The sequence below is a fragment of the Micromys minutus genome, assembly GCF_963924665.1.
Source record: "Micromys minutus genome assembly, chromosome: 17".
Classification (NCBI taxonomy): Eukaryota; Metazoa; Chordata; class Mammalia; order Rodentia; family Muridae; genus Micromys; species Micromys minutus.
The window spans coordinates 4522169-4541123 of NC_137952.1; the positions used below are offsets into that span (position 1 = coordinate 4522169).

At 39.5% G+C, this 18955-nt stretch overlaps 1 protein-coding gene across 1 annotated transcript; it reads left to right on the forward strand.

Annotated features, from left to right (window-relative positions):
* Window positions 1-1377: 1377 nt before the first annotated feature.
* LOC308431827 (sororin-like) lies at window positions 1378-2124 on the forward strand (the record flags this gene model as incomplete). The annotated part of the gene is given in 2 exon segments (XM_080931445.1): window positions 1378-1389; window positions 1393-2124. Coding segments are annotated over 2 exon segments (744 nt in total).
* Window positions 2125-18955: the final 16831 nt, after the last annotated feature.

Here is an 18955-nt window from a genome sequence, read left to right on the forward strand (position 1 = left end):
TTGATGTAGATTCCTGCTATAATGTTCTTTCTGTCTCAGGAACTTTTTAAAACCATGTTTGTGAGCTATGGGTCTGCTAGTTCTAAGTTGCTTGGGCTTTTATATAAAATGTCTCTTTTTGTTGTTTATGACAGATTTTTGGGTGAGGGCAGGAATGAGATTAACATTTGACAGTTTTGTTTATCTTTCACTAATTTAACGATGCTTTTGTGTTGTCTAATAATGGGCTGCATTTTCCTGCTGCTTTGTGTGCCTGTTTATTTCTTTTTATTGGAAAATAATTATGGTGAAGTTTAGTGATATGTGTTTTTGTGCCTCCATAAGTATTTTTGAGTTTTATTATGAGGTGTATTTTTTTTTGAATCCTGAGTTATTTGCCGAGTTTATTTTTTGTAAAACTAAAGAAGCATTTGCATGTTTTGTTCATCATGAATAGTTGATGGCTTCTTCATTTGCTACGCTTTTGATCCTTTTCCTCCAAGTTGCACAAGCAGAATTTATGTCTGATCCTGTGCTCTCTCTTGGTAGTTTCTGTGTCTCATGGTGTTGCTTTCCTCAGCTCAGAGTAGTCCCACTTCTGCCTTGTAGGCATCATGGAGATTTAAGGGGTGCTCCCACTGATCTCTGAGTGCTCTCTCTCCTCTCCCACTTTAGTTTTTCTTATCCATTCCCTAGTTTAGTCTCCCATTCTCCATCATATTTCTAATATGTTCAGATTTGCTCTTGCCATCTAATTCTGTGTTCCTTAGTTCTCTGATTTGTTGGTTCTTTGTTGATGTGCACCTAAGTCCTCCCCAGCTGACTGGCTGAGAATGATATGACTGATTTATTGTCTCACAGTTTCTTCAGATTAAAAATAACTGGAAGCCGAAATAGTTTTCCTCTGCTCTATGATGCTTGAGTTCTTAACCAGATAATTCAAAGAGGGCTAGAACATGAAACTCAGCTCCTTGTATGTTTTATGTCTGCTGGTTTATGTTAGTGTGGACTGTGAAGTTGTTTACCTGCACATAATCACATATCCTCTTTGTGTGGACGAAGTTTCTTTACAGTATAGTGATTGCATTCAAAATACATTGCATCATGGGAGGGAGCTGTATAGAAGCTCTCTTGTGGTTTATGACCTCAGGAGTCAAGACTACATGTCCTTGGAATTCTATAGTTTGATAAAGTTCTTTCCAGGTTCAGAGATTCCTTTTTTTTTTTTTTTTTTTTTTTTTTAGAAGAATATAAATCAATTAGTACATATTAAGAGGAGTCCAGGTCACTTCCGCTTTCTCCCTGCCCAGGCGGGTAATTTGAACGTTTAAAGACACAAACTTCCCGTTTGGCGCGAGCTGGCGTTGGCGACCGCGGAGACGGAGCCCGACCACAAACATGTCGGAGCGGTGAACACGATCCGGAGGGGCCGCCCAGCGGTCTGGGCCCAGGACTTTACTTACTAAATCTTCAAAGTTGTCCAAGCAAAAATCTGGCTCAAATATTCCGAACACGCTCCCTGATATCTGGCCAAAGACAACTCCAGCTGCCCCAGTCAGAAAGGCCATCGTCTTGAAGAAGATCGTAGCTCATGCAGTAGAGGTCCCGGATGTCCACACACCACTTCGAAGGAGTCCAAGGATCTCTTTTATCTTGGAAAAAGAAAACAACCCTCCACTCAAGGAACCCACTAAAGAGGATCTCTTCAAGACTTGTAGTGTCCCTGGCACTTCCTCCAGCACCCCTGTGCTGTACACTCAGAAAGTTGAGTCTGGTTCTGGAGAAGAGGAGCTGGACACCAGAGATTTGGAAATGTCTCAGAAAGTCAGGCGGTCATATAGTCGGCTACAGACCCTCGGTCATGCCTCAACCTCCACCCCTGGCCGCCGATCCTTTGGCTTTGAGGAACCTGAAGACTTGCCTGGAGTCTCACCTGTTGTGGGTTCAAAGTTAATTGAGACCCCAAAGGTTTCTTTGAAGCACTTGGTTCCAGATAGAACACTCCCTGGAATCTCTCCCCCAGTTGTGAAAGAGAAACGAAAGAAGAAGGTCACTGCGATCCCGAAATCAGAGCTGGATAAGTGGGCTATGGCCATGAATGCTGAATTTGAAGCTGCTGAGCGGTTTGATCTTCTGATTGAATGAGATGAACTGGGATGCCAATCATTGAGTAGGGTGAACTGGCTGGCTCTTCATGTACATACTGTGCCCTTTGAGTAGAACAGAATATATGGAGTCCTCTTTACTAGCCTTATTACCCAGACAGGTGTTCCTGGCTGTGTCACCTCTACCAGCTTGGCCTCCTTCCAGTGACTCTGTCTGGTCCCAATTTCTTCCTCCAAGCTAGGGAGGGTTTCCTGGAATGGAGGGCTTCTCTCAGGACAGAGGAACTTGGATCTGAGCAAGGCTGCTAAGCACTCTTTCCCGGGGGAGGCACATGGAATCAACTACAGCTAGCCCTAGTCCCCTTCTCTTCAAGCTCCATCCAGTGGAGGAGCCTGTGGCCCAGGTATAATCAGATGGTATTGAGTTCAATTCCCAGCAACCACACGGTGGCACAACCATCTGTAATAGGATCTAATGCCCTCCTCTGGTGTGTCTGAGGACAGTGACAATACTCATATAACTAAAATAAATAAGTCTTTAAAAGAAAAAATAGCAAAACCAAAAACTCAACAACAAAAACCCACAAGGGCTTGGCAGGGAGAAAAGAGGAGATAATATTTAAAGGAACCCTACTATTGTAGAAGCAAGGCAAAGACAGCACTTGAGCCCTTCCTTTGGCACAGTTCCTTTCGTATTTTGTTGTCTGTTTCTCCAGATAGAGTTTCATGTAACCCAGGCTGGCCTTTACATTGTTATTTACCTGAAAGGTAGCCTTACATTTTTTTATTCCCCTGCTTCCACTTCTAAGTACTAAGACCACAGCTGTGCCTAAAATATTCACTTTTGGGGTGTAATGAAATTTGTACCCTGGAGATGGTTGTGGACTCTGGAGGTAACTCATGTGTAAAAACCTCAACCAAACAAGCCTAACTCCCCAAGTTTGTTCCTTGAAGTCAATAGTGGAAGAACCGATTCCTGAAAATCGTCCTCTGATCTCCCCAAGTGGGCCATACGTACACCTGCACTAACTCAGTGCTAATAAAGATTTTTTTTTAAACACTGAAAAAAAAAAAAAAAAAGAAGAAGAAGAAGAGTCCACCTTAAGTAATTGTAACCTCCCATATGAGGTTTCTATTTTATTTTTATCTATCTATCTATCTATCTATCTATCTATCTATCTATCTATCTATCTACCTATCTTTTTAGTTTTTGTTTGTTTGTTTGCCTGGCTTTTCCTGCTATTGATTTCAACATCATTGTTTTCTTTTTCTTTTTGCCTAACAGCTGATTTACTTTGTATGGGTAGAAAAGTATTGCTAAAAGTGTTTATAATTTATTTATGTGTATTGAATACTGCACAATAAGGGGAGACGACTTTGCCTTTGTTCTGAGCAATAACCAAACAACTCATCAAATTACAAGTGGCCAAAATTTTATATTTTATTTGATATTTGTCACTAAAATACTTTCCTTAAAAATCAGAATTTAATCTCTCTCTCTCTCTCTCTCTCTCTCTCTCTCTCTCTCTCTTTCTCTCCTTCCTTCATTCCCTCCCTCCCTCCTTCCCTCCCTCCCTCCCTCTCTCCCTCCTTCCCTCCCTCTTTCTCTCAGTTTATGTTTGGTTCTTAAGAAGAGTGAAGTGCTTAATTTCAAAAAGCCTTCAAACAGCCTGGGGCTGAATAGATGCGAAAGATCTCCACAGAGGGGAGACCCACACTCAAGTCTCCGGATAACATGACCCCCCAAGAACTCACGAGAGACCATCCTTGCTGGAATCACATAAGGTTTATTGAAATCCAGTGCTGGGATCGAAACTCGACCTTAGGGCCATAAATTCTTTTATGGTCAGCCAGTTCCTAGAATAGAAGGATAGTATTGCAGAACTGACTAGCCTACATTTTTGGCTCTACTCTTCCTGCTAGGGGTCTTCTACTTTATCTATTAGGGATCAGGCTTTATCCTGGTCTTTCAGATAGCTCAGTATTTAAGAGCTCATTCTTGCAAGGGCTCTGTGTTCAGGACTTAGCACTCATATTGGGCTAATTTCAATAATCTGCAATTCAAGTTTCATAGGAGTTGGTACCTCTGGCCTCCACTGTGGGTACCTGCACTCCTGCTTACACAACAATTTGCTAACATACACATAATAAAAAATAAATGGTAAATCTTAAAACCAGAGATTCTAGTTTGGAGAAAATTTGGCATACTTTTAAATTAATGTGTAATTTTGAAAAAAAAAGTGATTACCTGTGTCCTATATGTTATGTTTCTAAAATGAGAGGGTAGTCTAAAATTATGTTTAACTTATAGGCTAAATTAAAATAAAAGTAGAGGTTAATATTATCTCATTTGACAAAGAAATAAATGAGTCATTCATCAACAAATAGTGAACTTTCAAGATTATTATTAAATTTTTAACAGTTGTTTCTAAATATTAAAGTAATTCTTCCATTTTTCTTTTTAATTATTGCTGCCCATGGTTTTGTTAAAAACATATTAAGTATGTGGCCTTTGCATACTGCATGAGGAAATGCAATCTCTTCTGTGCCAAATAAATCATGACATTTTTGATGAAGCAGAAAGGAGGAGGTGGTTTTTTAAATCTTATAAGATTATATCTGATATTGAAATTCCTAACTATTCTAATTTGTGTGAGGTGCAATCTCAAGATTTTTTTTATTTGTATTTTCCTAATGATTCAGGGTGTTGAACATTTCTTTAATTCCTTCTCATTCAAGATCCCTCTGTTGAGCATTCTCTGTTTAGTTCTGCACCTCATTTTAAATTGGGTTATTTGGATTTTCTTTGGACTCTAATGTCTTGAATTCTCTATAATTTTGGGCCCTCTAGGGTTAGCGACGATCTTTTCCCAATCTGTAGGTGGCTGTTTTGTCCTTTTGACAGTGTCCTTTGCCTTACAGGAACTTTGCTGTTTAACGAGTTGTCATTTGTCAGTTGTTGATCATAAAGCCTGAGCCATTGGTGTCCTGTTCAGGATCAGTTTGCATTCTTCCACAAGAACACCAGTTAGACCAGCACCATTTGTTGAAGATACTTTCTTTTTTCCATTAGATAGCTTTGGCTTGTTTTGTCAAAGATCAAGTGTCCATGAATGTGTGAGTTTATTTCTAGGTCTTCAATTCTATTCCATTGATCCACCTGTCTTTCTTTGTACTAGTACCATGCAGGTTTGTTTGTTTTGTTTTTTTTCCAATAACTATTGCTCTGTAATACAGCTTGAGATCAGGTATAGTGATTCCCCCAAAGGTCTTTTATTTTGAAGTTTTATTGTGGAGTTTTGCTGGAATAGTAGCCTGGGTTGGTGTCTGTGACTCTTAGGGTCTGTATGACATCTGTCATAGTTCTGATAGGTCTACCTTTATATATAACTTGGCCTTTTGCTTTTATAGCATTTAATATTCTTTCTTTGTTCTGTACATTTACTGTTTAGATTATTATATGGCAGGAGAATTTTCTTCTCTGGTTTAATTTATTTGGTGTTCTGTAGACTTCTTGTACATTTATGGGCATCTCTTTCTTTAGGTTAGGGAGGTTTTCTTCTATGATTTTGTTGAAGATGTTTTCTGATCCTCTTCAATTTCTATTATTCTTAAAATATTCTTTGGTCTTTTTATTTTGTTCCATTTTTTTTTGGATGTTTTGGGTTAAGAAGAATTTAAACTTTGTATTTTCTTTAACCAATGTGTCACTATCTTCTGTGGTATTTTCTTTACACAAGATTCTCTCTTCCATCTTTTGTATTCTGTTGGTAAACTGCATTATATCTGTAGCTCCTGGTTTATTTCCTAAGTTTTTCTGTGCCAGGATTGCCTCCATTTGTGATTTCCTTATTGTTTTTACTTCCATTTTTAGGTCTTGAACCATTTTGTCCAATTTCTTTACCTGCTTGATTGCATTTTTTTTCTGTATTTCTTTAAGAATTTTATTTGGCTCCTCTTTAAGGACTTTTACCATTTGCTTGTGTTTCCATTTTTAGGTCTTGAACCAATTTTTTTACCTGCTTGATTGCATTTTTTTCTGTATTTCTTTAAGAATTTTATTTGGCTCCTCTTTAAGGACTTTTACCATTTGCTTGTGTTTTTCTGTACTTCTTTAAGGGAATTACTTATATCTTCTTTAAAGGCTTCTATCATTTTTATGAGATTGGATTTTAGGTCAGATTCTTGCTCTTCAGGTGTAGCAGGTTAGCCAGAGCTTGTTGTGGGGGGAGGGGTAGAGGGAGAATGGAGATTACCTGGGATGGCAGGCTGCTCAGGGCAGCTCGGCTTGGCCCAGAATACTCAGCAAGTAGGGAAGATGAGTGGGGAAGGGAAGCTTACCTGTATGTTTCAGGAATCTGATGAAGGTGAAGGAGAGGTAGCAGAACAGAGGTCCCCCTGGAATGGCTAGATTTTGAACTTCTACCATATTTTCTCTGTGGTGTTTCCCATGACTGGTTAAGGTCTCCTGGGCGAGCTTGATTAGTTTGGACTCTAGATGTTCATGTTAGAAGACACAGCAATATTGGAAGCTGCTTGGATGACCCATACTCATGACTTAAAGCATTTGTGTCCTGGTGGATAAAGTTAGTAAGACACACTGGTAGGAACTGCATACTGGCAAGTGCTGTTCAGATATACTATGAAAAGGGAAATTGTGAGGCACATTCCTTCTTTCTTTCTCTTTTTGCATTGCTAAATATGGTTTCTTTTTTCTTTGCCTTGCCCAGTCCTATCTAAACATAAAATAAAACTACAGGACTGATATTAACAACCCATTAAAATCAGCAATAAGTTATAAAAATCATACAGCTTTATAAAAGTAATCCAGGGTAGTTAAAAATTATTTAAAGAATACAAAGTCCAAACAGCTTGAGATGAGGTTTCCAGAAAGGCTTCCCAGGGCAAAGCAGTGGTCAGAGAGCGACCTTAGAGTTTGAAAAACACAGGGAACACAAGACATTTGAGTGCAGGCTAGAAGATCACATTTCTGCAGATATTTGCAAGAGCAACAATAGTACCTGCACAGTGGGATTGTGAGGGAGGGAACTGCCTGTGGCAAATGCAAACCTTTACATTAAAGGAGACAAGTGCTGAACGTAACTATGGTAACTAGGGTAGTGTGCCTACTATGGATATCAGGTGGTTAAAAGCTGGTAAAAGGGAATGGTCCTAAAGAAAACAAAAACCGGCATTGACCTCCGTCTACCCAACCCAGACCTTGTCAGTCCTGCGTCTTTCCGAGGCAAGAGGTGTATATCATAATCAAATGCTGCATCAAAATAGATGATTTCCCCACGTGTTCTATTCCACTATAAAAGACATCTGTGCTTGCTATGGACAAGCTTTAAAGAGATGTCATTTTGGTTTTCAACACACACGGTTATCAAAACCTCAAATAAAACTGCCGCGGTGGCTCAGGCCTTGGCCTGCTATACTGCATGCACAACTCCTCAAATCCGAGCAGACACGGAGGCTCACGATGCTTTTCCTCCTGTGGTGCAGGCAGTCATGCATGAGTGGCCCCTGCATTGCCGCAGGGTGGTGAGTGGGTGCTGGCCTGCTCTAGTGCTAACAGTGAAGGTAGGGTCAGCTGGCGTAGCATGGACTCCAACAGAAAGCTGAGCTGCATGATCTCTTGCAAAAGGCTTCATGGGAGTCTCTCCTTTTGTAGAGCATGATATGAGGTTTTTAGAAACTCATCTTTGAAAAAGGATTGATCATCCACAGGCTTCATGATAAGAAGAGGCTGAGTTTTTTATAGCTCTTTAGCTATCCAAGATTAATGTCTGATTATCCTGTCTTTTCCTTACTCTTAAGTTTGATTTTGTTTATAGGGCCAAGAAGCTCAGGAAGGGTTCATAACCCTATCCTTAAATGTCTGCTCAGCATAGAGTGAGCAGACCACAACAGGAGACTGGAGTCTCCATTGTCTCTTAAGTCAACCAAGTTAGCTCAAGATATTCGCATGCATGCTTTCTGCTCCTCTTAGAAACTGTATTCTTCCCAAATATAGGAATATTTGTTCTACCAGAGAGGCTTTACCACTTTTATTTTTTGGTTGAGTATTTGCTTAAATACAGGTTTTGTGACCTTAATCCCCGGCCCTAGTGACTTCTGACCGCCATTGCCACCCCCACCAAGGAGACCACGCAAATACAGACCTCTGAGACTATAGAGAGATGATTGGGTTGTGATTCACAGGTTTTGCAATGATTGGTTGTAACTCACAGGGTTTTGCTATGAAATGATTGGTTTGCGATTCTCGGGCTCTGCCATGATTGGTGGGCTTTGTTGTGAGCCATATAAAATCTGTCCCGATTCTGCCCTCCTGGTCCGCAGCCCTCTACTCCAACATGGCGTACAGGTTGTGGGCCCCAAGCAGTTTGCATCAAGACCATTTCTGGTGAGTGATTTGGGGTGTCACCTTTCCTGGGAGGTGCGAAAAATCCGCACTTTGAGGTGGGAGAATCCCCAACCCAGGAGTCCGGCCTTTCAACTGGTGCTGGTGGTACTGATATAGTCCACTTCTCCATAGGAGAACTCTGTGCTTTCAACATCCATTTCAATATCTTCTCTCGCTCTGAATCTGAGCGGTCTGAAGAGATCGCTGATCCAATATATCTGGTAATTATTATTCAGCTAGTCTTTGTATAGGCACACAACATCTTTAGACATTTTGTTATTTTGCGAACTAATAAATCATCCAAGTTAAGTTGTCCCCACTAGGTCAGATTGATACCAGTTATAGAGGTTATAGTGGAGAAATCAGCCTGAATTTAGGAAGAAGAGAATGCTATTGGCAATCTCCTTGGATGTGGGCTCAAAAAGGTTTATAGGTAGGCTAAATCCTTTATTGACACCCAGAAAAATACTATATAATCTCTCTCTCTCTCTCTCTCTCTCTCTCTCTCTCTCTCTCTCTCTCTCTCTCTCTCTCTCTCTTGCTCTCTCTCTCTCTTTGTGTGTGTGTGTTTGTGTGTATGTGTAAACTTTAGTTACAGTCTGTTGTTTGTGATATATAATCTAAAGAAATTTCTGGGGGAGAAAGTAACAAAACCATAGTGGTTATTTACTCATTTTCCCTACTATTCTTATTGCTTTCTTGTAGGCATCAGAAGAAATTCTTAGCAAACATATTTATTGACATGAGCATGGCCATATTAAAGGCTCCAATGCCTCAGGCTCATGGGAATGGCGAAGCCTTGTCTGGTCCATGTGTGGATATTGACAATGTGTATAGCAAGTGACCAGGATAGCTTGTCCCTCCAGGGTATGCACAGCTTGAAAGCTCCCCACCCTATAGAGATTGTTTCCTGAGATCAGCTAAACCTACCTTCTGGCCCTTCAGCTATACAGTTAATCTAGCCTCTTCCTTCAGTCATAAACTTGCTGTGTTTCCCAGTTGCTGTGAGCACATCTCCATCAGAGCTATTCTGTACATGAGTCTGTGAGTCTGTCCTTTCTTTGTTCCCTCATCACCCCTGTCAGGTTTCAAATCGCAAACCTGGGCACATTGTGGCAATTTCTCAGTATTAACATGAATTAGTATTAGCTACAGAATTTTCAGGAGTCCACAAAGGAGCTTTGACTACAACAGGCACCCAATAAGTATTAGAAAGAGTTCTTTTTGACCGTTGAGTGACTGAGGATGGGGCATAGAATCACGTGAAGAGATTTTGTAAAACGTCCTCATATTTATGTTGATTTCCTATTCATTTCCAAGTGTATCTTTAAAGAACTGCTAAGTTTCCTATTTATTAGGGCAGACAGCTTAACTCTTTTGTAAAAGCATAGATAAGGTTTTTGGAGATCTGGAGGTGGGACAGGAGATCTTCTAGCCTTTCTGAGACTGTTTCCATCCCTTTCTTTTAAGAGAATACTATGTCTTCCTGTTTCTTCCTAACAGAATTGTCATGAGATGAACCGTCTTGTGATTTATAAAGTGCTATAGTGTTCTCGAATCCTTTCTTGGAACAGATGTGTATAAATTATAAATAAGAGCACTATGCAAATAAAAGGAATTATTACAGTTGTATATTCTAGATGTGTCATTCTGATCTATGTAACCCCATAGATTTGTGTCTTTTCTGGTGTAGGAAAAATTGGTTTGAGAGAACTCATGTACTTGCAAAATCAAAGGCAACACACTAGGAAATTATAATGGGAAAATACAATGCATTATTACAGTATTTTGTAGGAAGAAAAAATTTCAAAACAGTAAATTATTGGACAGATTCAACCACAATGCCTGGGTACAGATGGCCAAAATCACAGCTGCCGTTCCTAGAGCCAGTTCTTAGAGGCAGCTCAGAACATCAGCACATAGATCATCTGCAAGGATGGATCTTTGGACACAGAATGGTCTGTCAGGCTTACGCATCGTCATCTCTCAGATCTCCTAGAGATGACATTTTTATCTTGAAGCCATGTTGAATATTTGAGGATTTTATAAGTAATATTTTCTGCTGGTTTGGATTCAAGATGTACAGAGACATTTACATGTATGTGAATTGATGATGTAGTGAAAGATCTTTGTTTTCAGCGATCCAGTCTTAGATCCAATGTGTTAAGCCAGTTCTTTCTTGCCTTGCTTGCCTGTATATACTCCTGTCTTTCTGCTTTGTGTTAGTAATTTGTGCTCTATTCATTTTGAGCATTTTGTTGTTTTTCTCAATAACCTTGTTTTCTCTCTTTGTCAACATATTCTCCATCTACACGGAATGATCATTCATAATTCTACCCTAGCACATCTACAACTCTTTAGGACTGGAGTACAAAACTCCAATGGATTTTCCCAGGAGGTCCATGGCGAGGCAGGCATGTTGAATCGATGTCACAAACTTCAGGTATCTAATGGCTACTCAGAGATGATTGTCAGTTTCTACTTTCCCCATTTAATAAAAAACAGAGGTGTAAAAGCACATTTTCAGTATTATAATGTTAGTGAGTAGGCATGTATAAGGTATGAATATTAGGAGATGCATGTGAGAGATATGGTAGATATAAAATTTACATGATTTCAGGAGTTGGGTGAGCTTTGTGGAGTAAAACTTTGGGGCTAGTATCCTTGGTGGTAGGTTAATCTAACATAGATTGTTTCCTGTTGTCTTGCTGTGCTGAATACCTTTATTTGTTTCTCTAGATTTATTCTTCTCCCTTTTCTTCCCAGATGGTTTTGCCTCCAAACACTAACCTCCCTATGTTACATATACTAGCTCCTTTGCCTCCTATTTCCTGTCAGGGTATGAGAGATGAGAAGTTACAAGAATGTATTTGTTCCTTACTATGACATTCTCAAAAACTGACAGTGTCGATGAAAGAATCATTGTTTTTCTCAAAGTGGTCTGATTTTCACAAGTTTGTTATTGGGAGCTTTTGAGGTAATCTTTCTTGTACTATACTTTCTCTGAACTGGGGGATCACATTCAAGTTCCTACACTATCCATCAAGATACCCCCGGCTCCTTCCCACTTCTTTTCAAATACATAGCCCTACAATTATTCATTCTCTCTCTGGAATGTCAAAGAACCCCACTGAATCTTAATAATGTGTTGCTGGGTATGTTTGTATCAGACGAGTTTTCTCACACAGTGCACAGAGTGCTTTTGAAAATTTAAAATTCTGTATTGTTTAGTAATTTTAACATGATTCCTTGTTTGAGAAATTCATATAATATATTTTGTTTATATTTACCCTGCCTCTTCTATCTGCTTCTATATCCATTTTCTACATTCTTGCCATCCTACCCACCTAACTTTGAGTTTTATTCTTTGTATTTCTTTGCCCATTAAATTCGGTTTGTATTACTTTTGACCTACTAGAGTTCACATCATTAAAGCAAATGGACTCTTTCAAAATGTCTCAAATATGAACAGCCCAATGGAGCAATTATATTTTGTGCTCTTACTTCCATAATGGGGTTTTGTCTGTATTGGGTTTACATCAGTCTTCTGCATGGTATCATGCTATCATAATCTCTTTGATTTCATATATGCAACTGCTCCCTTGTGTCCAGAAAATGTGACTTCTTTGGCGTTATTTATCACATTTGTCTCTTACAGGTCTTCTGCCCCCTCTTCTGAGAAAACTCTATTCCTGACAGCACTATGTATCTGAATCACAGAATAATAAGAAACCGAGCATGAGGCTATCTGTATGCTTCATCTATGTTGATTGGCTTTTTACAATGATTTTCTTTATTTTCACAATATACTATGGTGTCCACAAGTCAAGCAATATTATCTTCACTTTTTAAAGAATACCAAGAATGTAATAAAAATGAAAGTCCAAGTTCACACAGCCAATAGCTACTCCTGAACCTTTGTCCTCTGACTCCCCTAGTCAGGTGCGTATTTGACCAAACCTAGGCTTAAATGAATTGCATACATTTGTTTAAAGCCATTGTATTTTATTCCTTCTCTTTTACACCTATAGTTAGATATTCTGGGAACTGACATAGATAGAAGTGATCCTCCGCTGGGTAAAAGCAGCCATCATTTGGTATTACCTAGGGAGAGAAATGTATATATAAATGGGTAAATTAAATAACTGATATTTTGCATATGAAGAGCTAGTCAAAATAAATAGCAAAATAAGGGGATTATGAATATGTTTGTATGTGTTAAAAAAAAAACAAGCTATTCCACATGATTTATGCAGTTGGGACAGGCTAAAACCTCACTAGTATAATAGTTGAGCCATTTGTCTTAGCAACTATCTTGTTATTGGCAATCAATAATGCAGCTAAAATGACTGATGGCTTTGTTTTCTTGTAGTGCCTCAGCTGGTTTAAATTATTTATTTGACATATTGCCTGTTGGCAGATGCAAGGAAACCAACTACAAAACGTTTGCATGGCTTGGTGTACAACTGGGAGGGAAAAAATGGCTGTCCTTGATCTTTGAGCACAAGATATAGGTAAGGATATACTGTGTAAGGTTATCATGCCATGAACTATGCATATGGAGATGAATGAAGCTGTAAGGTTTTTGAAAGCTTTTTTCTAGGCTGCATGAAAATCTCCATTAACTTTAGGAGCTCAATTCAGGGGCTAAACACCTGACTTCTTCCCGGTGGAGAGAATAAATGAAGTCTTCGGGCTTTAAACATCACATTCTGCTATGATTTATTCGTTAAGATGATTTTTTTTTTTTCTCAGCCAGCAGAGGAATTCATGAGAGCAGGAACTATGTCTTATTTATCTTGGTAATCCTAATCCCCAGCACAGAGTAGTCAGTATTTACTGATGAATAAAAGACACAAGTGAGTGAATCAAGCAGAAAACAATTACAACTTTTGCCTTGGGTTTACAAATTGTTAGGCTTATAAGTGAAGTGCCGCTTTAGGAGTTGGTTATATGTAAACCAGGAGTGTGCTCGTGGTTGAATCTTCGTTATAACAGGCAAGGCATTTAAGCATTTTGTGCTTATGAATTTTTAATATAGAATTAGGAAAACAGGCCTTTATAATATTATAATGAAATTTGAAGTCAAATATAAAGAATTGGAAATTTTTATAAACTCTGTAAGTAACAAGTTTTAGTAGTAAGCCGGCTTTATTGCTTCAAAGTCTCAATGTGTAAGATTTTCCAATAGTCATGGTAAAAATAGTTTCAACACGTCTGATTTTAAGTGAATATAAAGTTTGAAAACAACTTTCAAAGTTTCCAAATATTTAACAAGTGCCTCCTGTGGACCGGATCCCTGATTCCACAAGGTGAGAGGAAGGATTTAGGGTTAAAGAACTGAATTTTGTGATGCTCTAGGAAATTTATTGGCCTGTTGAAAAATTCTGTTTTTGTAGGGGAAAAGAAAGCAAGAAATTTCCCATGGGAATAGGTTGCCTGTCTATGCCAGGAGGAGTTATAACATGCTTACTGGGGGGGGGGGTGCTCAGAAAGTTTTATCATGTAAAGATGCCTCGGGGAGAGATGCTATCAATTGAGGAAGCCCTCAGCAGAGGCCATAAGAGGTCATGGGACCCTTTGCACCTGTGGTTAGAGATAGTTGTGAGCTGCCGTGTGGGTGTTGGCCACTGCCTTTCCTCCTCTTGAAGTACTTCACCCAGCATAGTCACACCTCTCTCTTTAGGCCAGTGCTGATAAGCGTCTTTGTATATTGTTACCACGTGAATATAGTCTGGCATCAGAAGTTTTGAACAGTAACTATGACGCACAGCTGTGTTCTACAGACACCATGCTACAAAGATGGGCTTTCGGGTTTTAGGTAGGCTCTTTAGGAGATGCAGGTCTCTATGGAGAAGTATCTATGAGTGATGCTACCACATATTAGGAAGGGAAGGACGCTAAGGAAGAACTGGAGAGCAGGATGGCCAAGTTGAAGTTCTCAGAGGTACAGCATGTGTGTACCTGAGTGTGGTTATGTTATGAAGTGCTTAGATTTGCAAAGATGTGATTGATGGTCAGCAGAATGTAGAACAGATAGTACATATATGACAGGGACAGAGGGACAGCATGTTGATCATGTGTCCTTTTGTAGAGATGAAGGGTCTCTACAGTTTTGGAATAGAAACGCACATTCCAAGTCAGCCTTCAAACAATCATTCAAACAAGGGTCTGCACTCAAGTCGCACGCAGCATACGATGCCCACTAATGTAGTGCAGTAAGGCGATGAGTTCTCACGTGGAACTGACCAGTGTGCAGACAAATAGGGAAAGAGAAGAAAGACTCCGTGAGAGTAGTGGGAAGCTGACCAGACCACTTTCTCCAGACTCCCGAGCAGGTAAGGTCAGTGGATTAGGTGGGATTTTGTTCTCTGGGTCACATTGCTTCCAGTGGATGCTGGCCATGAGACAAGACAGACAATGTACTTGCCTTGAAAATAACTCACTCTGTCCCTCAAGTCAACACAGCATTTTCTTATGCACATCTACTATTTGACATATATCACTTCCCTATGGCTTTCTTCATGTTCTCAGTCCAGTCCTGGTTAGGCAGAACCTTCTCAGTGGAAGCATTCTTGGCACCACTGCTCTCCTACCTCTGAGGGGTAACGTGCAGTGTAGAATTATAGGGGTTGAATGTGAACGAGATCTGGGACTTTTTATTTTTATTTACTCTCCTGATCAAATGAAATGAATATGCGTTGTACAGGAAGGTTGACAAGGTTATTACCAGTGCAGCTGAGAACAATTAGTTCTTATTTGCTTAACACCATTTCTTAATGTGTGATTGTAAAACTTTTCACCGGATGTTTTAAACGTAATCAATTTTTCATTGCAGTTTCTAATAATTCAAAGAGCCTGACATTTGCAATCAAGCCAGCTGTGGTCGATACCTATTTTCTCTTAGTTAAATAGGAATTTAACTCAGGGACATAAGTGGTGGCTTCTGGAACTCATTCTGTGTGCTCATTATTTTGTGAAGCTGCACCCAGATTTATGGTCTTGCAGGAGACACTCTCTCGTGTCATGGTCACCCAGACTTCCTGAATATCAGGAGTCAGCCCCATCAGAACTCACAGCTTGTCACTACTGTTTGCTGGAAGTATTCTGTTGGGCAATTCACATCTCTGCATAACTTTTTTTTTTTTTTTTTACTTTAAAAACAAGAGAAGAATTTTTTCATTGGATTATATTTATATTAAATGAAATAAAGAATTATGAATCAATTCACACCACACACCATTGGCTGTCAGTGAAGAACCCAAAGCAACTAACTAAATCTAGAAAGGAATTCAGAGGCTGCTGCACTTATTACATCTGTAGCTATAGTGATTTTAGGTATATCTGAATTTAAGCCATCAAACAATGGCTCTAGACTGCTTGTATCATATTGGTCTCATTTTCTTTATTTTAGACATATGTTCTAAAATAAAGTCATAGTTTAGACATGAAATGTATAACATAGAGCTAGTGATGTGCCTCCGTCAGTGAGTTATTCACCTGGAAAGCATGAGGAGCTGTGGTTCATCCCCAGAACCTAAATGCAAAAGGCCAGGCATGATGCCATCTGAGCAGTGAAGACACAGAGACAGGAGGGTCCCTGGGCTTACTGGCCACAAAGTCTGGGTGAGTTGGTGAATTCCTGGCTAGTGGGAGGTGCTGTCTAAGCAAACCTAAGCAAAGAAAGCAATACAAAACAAAAACAAGATGAATACAAGAAACAACCTAAAACAGAAGGAGGGCATCCCAGGTCCAACAACTAGGTTATCCTTTGGCTCCCAGCCCATAGATGTGCTCTTTACCCTCTATCCCTGACTCACGCACACAAACACATAAAAATAGCATAATCGGTAGTTTGGAGAAGACCGAACATAGAAAAACCAAGCACATATGAACAAATGGATTTAAGGATGTTTGCACGAGCTCTCACCTCTCCTTCCCACCACCTTCTTAAATATTTTTCATCATATTCTAAACCAGGCCTTGGCCACTTCCAGCTTACCCGGGATCTCTAGGGCCTCCTACCAGTTCATAGGTGAAGTTTTATCAGACCATAACTTTGCATGTGGGTTTAAGAGTTTTATAGGGTTGCACTTAAGGTACAATTGCAGAATTGCTTAGTAGAGACAGAGACTTTGTGACCTGACAAAAAGGATCTGCTTGTCATTGGCCTATTTACAGAAAAGGCTTTTGTCTTCTACAAAATGACACTGAAAGTAATTGTCTTGAAAATGGCTGCAAGATAAGCCATTTGGGGAAGCAATAGTATGTTTTGGCTTGTATTATTTCTCTCTGTTTAAAAAATGTATTTAAATAATAGTCCTTGTATATATATGGAAAAAATACATATGCATAGAATATAATGCATATTCTGATAATATTTAGTGAAAGTATACAACATGAAACTTTATGTATATTATATAGTATGTATATATATATATATACAGAAATATTATATAGCATTCATACATACAGATGGTTTTCAATGTACAATAATTTGACTTAACAGTTTTTTTTTTTAACTTTATGTTATTGGAGAGTAACACAATCCCAGCAGAAACCACATTTGTGTGTATGTGTGTTTGTATATAGGTATGATTGTGTTATGTGTATACCTATTTATTTGTGTGTAAGCACAGTGTGCAGTACGGTGTGTGCAAGTACACAGGCCCACACATGTCACAGCTTGTATGTGGAGATCAGAGCACAGCCTTTGGTGGCCTCTCCCATCTCACCTTCTTTGAGGCTTCATGTCCTTGTTGCTTGTTGTCATATGGAATATGGCAGGCTAACTGGACACAAGCTTCCTGTCATTCTCCTACCTTCACCTCTCATCTCACCACAGGGGACAGGGGCAGGAGCAGGGGCAGGGGCAGGGGCAGGGACTAGGATTAAAGATGAATTCGTGCAATCTGCTTTTGTTAGGTTCTTGAGATTCAAGAGCAAGTGACCAGGCTTGTGCAGTAAGTGCTTTAACCTCTGATACAGCCTCCCAGCACAGAAATGATACTGTGAGTTCCGACTTTCCTAAGTCTAGGACTATTAATTCAGTACTATGTTCTGCTGCTAGGCAGTAGCAGTGGGAGTGCTTCAGTTCCAGTTGGCTACAAGGTTACTGATGCTTAGCATGCTATCCTGTGAACAGATGTGTCACCTGCTGTCTGTCTGTCTGCCTGCCCATCTATCTCTATTATCTTCTATCTATCTATCTGTCTGTCTGTCTGTCTGTCTGTCTGTGTCTATCTATCTATCTATCTATCTATCTATCTATCTATCTATCTATCTATCTATCATCTATCATCTATCTATACACTGCGTGAGTGAAAGAGAAAGAAGGACAGGGGAGAGAAAGAGGCCTCATTTTTAAAAATGGTTTTGGTGCATGGTCAAAACAACCAAACCAAACCAATCAAACAAAACTCCTTTAGAGACCACTGTGCTGGCAGCTGTCATGCTATTATAGTGTGGGAGAAGTGTGTTTACTCTTCAATCCATTTTCCTTCCCAGCCCTGTGCTATGAATGTCCACCTGCTCCTGTGCAAATCTGAGCCACTCCCACTTGGGAAGATGGCACATCATAACTAAATGCTCATTTAAAGGAAACTGAAAGAATTAAATGCAACAGAAGGAGGAGGAGGGAGTCAGGCTGAGTCTCTGACTGTTGAAGCCAGATACATTGTAGAACCATCAGATGAATAAACAATCACATCTGCCTTGTTTATGAATTGTAAAGAGAGTGGTATTTCTATTCATCATTTATCTTGCTTGGGATTTGAACAAATATAGGGTTTCTGGCAGAGGTTATCAATTTTTCACTATTTATAGAAAATGACACATGTTCTGCCAAATGTGATATTTGGGAAATAGGTGAGTTCTGTAAATGCAGAAGGCCAGTAATTCTGTTACCAGCTCCATTTATAAAATATATTAAAACTGATTAATAAGAAATACAAATGTCAATGAGTCCCTAAAGTGAAACAATAAAGGAGTTTCTGGGACACAGCATGAGTAATTTTAGCCTTTTTTTTCCCTGCTAGGACAGGGTGTGCTGGAATGTGTTTGGCAGGGCAGGGAGGAGCTTCCAGCCTCCTGAGAAATTCTGATGACAGGGCCAAGAAGCCTTCAGTAGGCTGGTTATTTGTTAGTAGATGGGACGGCATTCAGAGGTGTCCTTTCTGACAATCTGGTCTGTTTTTCTGTAGAACTTGCTCTTTGGATCTGAGGGATTTCTGATTCTCATAATTTATGTGCATACACACATGTGTGAGACATAAAAACTGCCTAAACATTGTGAGGGCTGTTCAGGAAATGTGGCTTTGTGTAAGGAAGGAAAGAGATGCTAAATCTTGTGAGATAACAGGTTGGGAGAATGTACTTATTCTTGGCTGTCTTGTCTTTTCAACTGATACTCGACATGTTGAATGCTGTTTGAAGTTCCTGTAAACCAGACTAACTTTGACCAGAT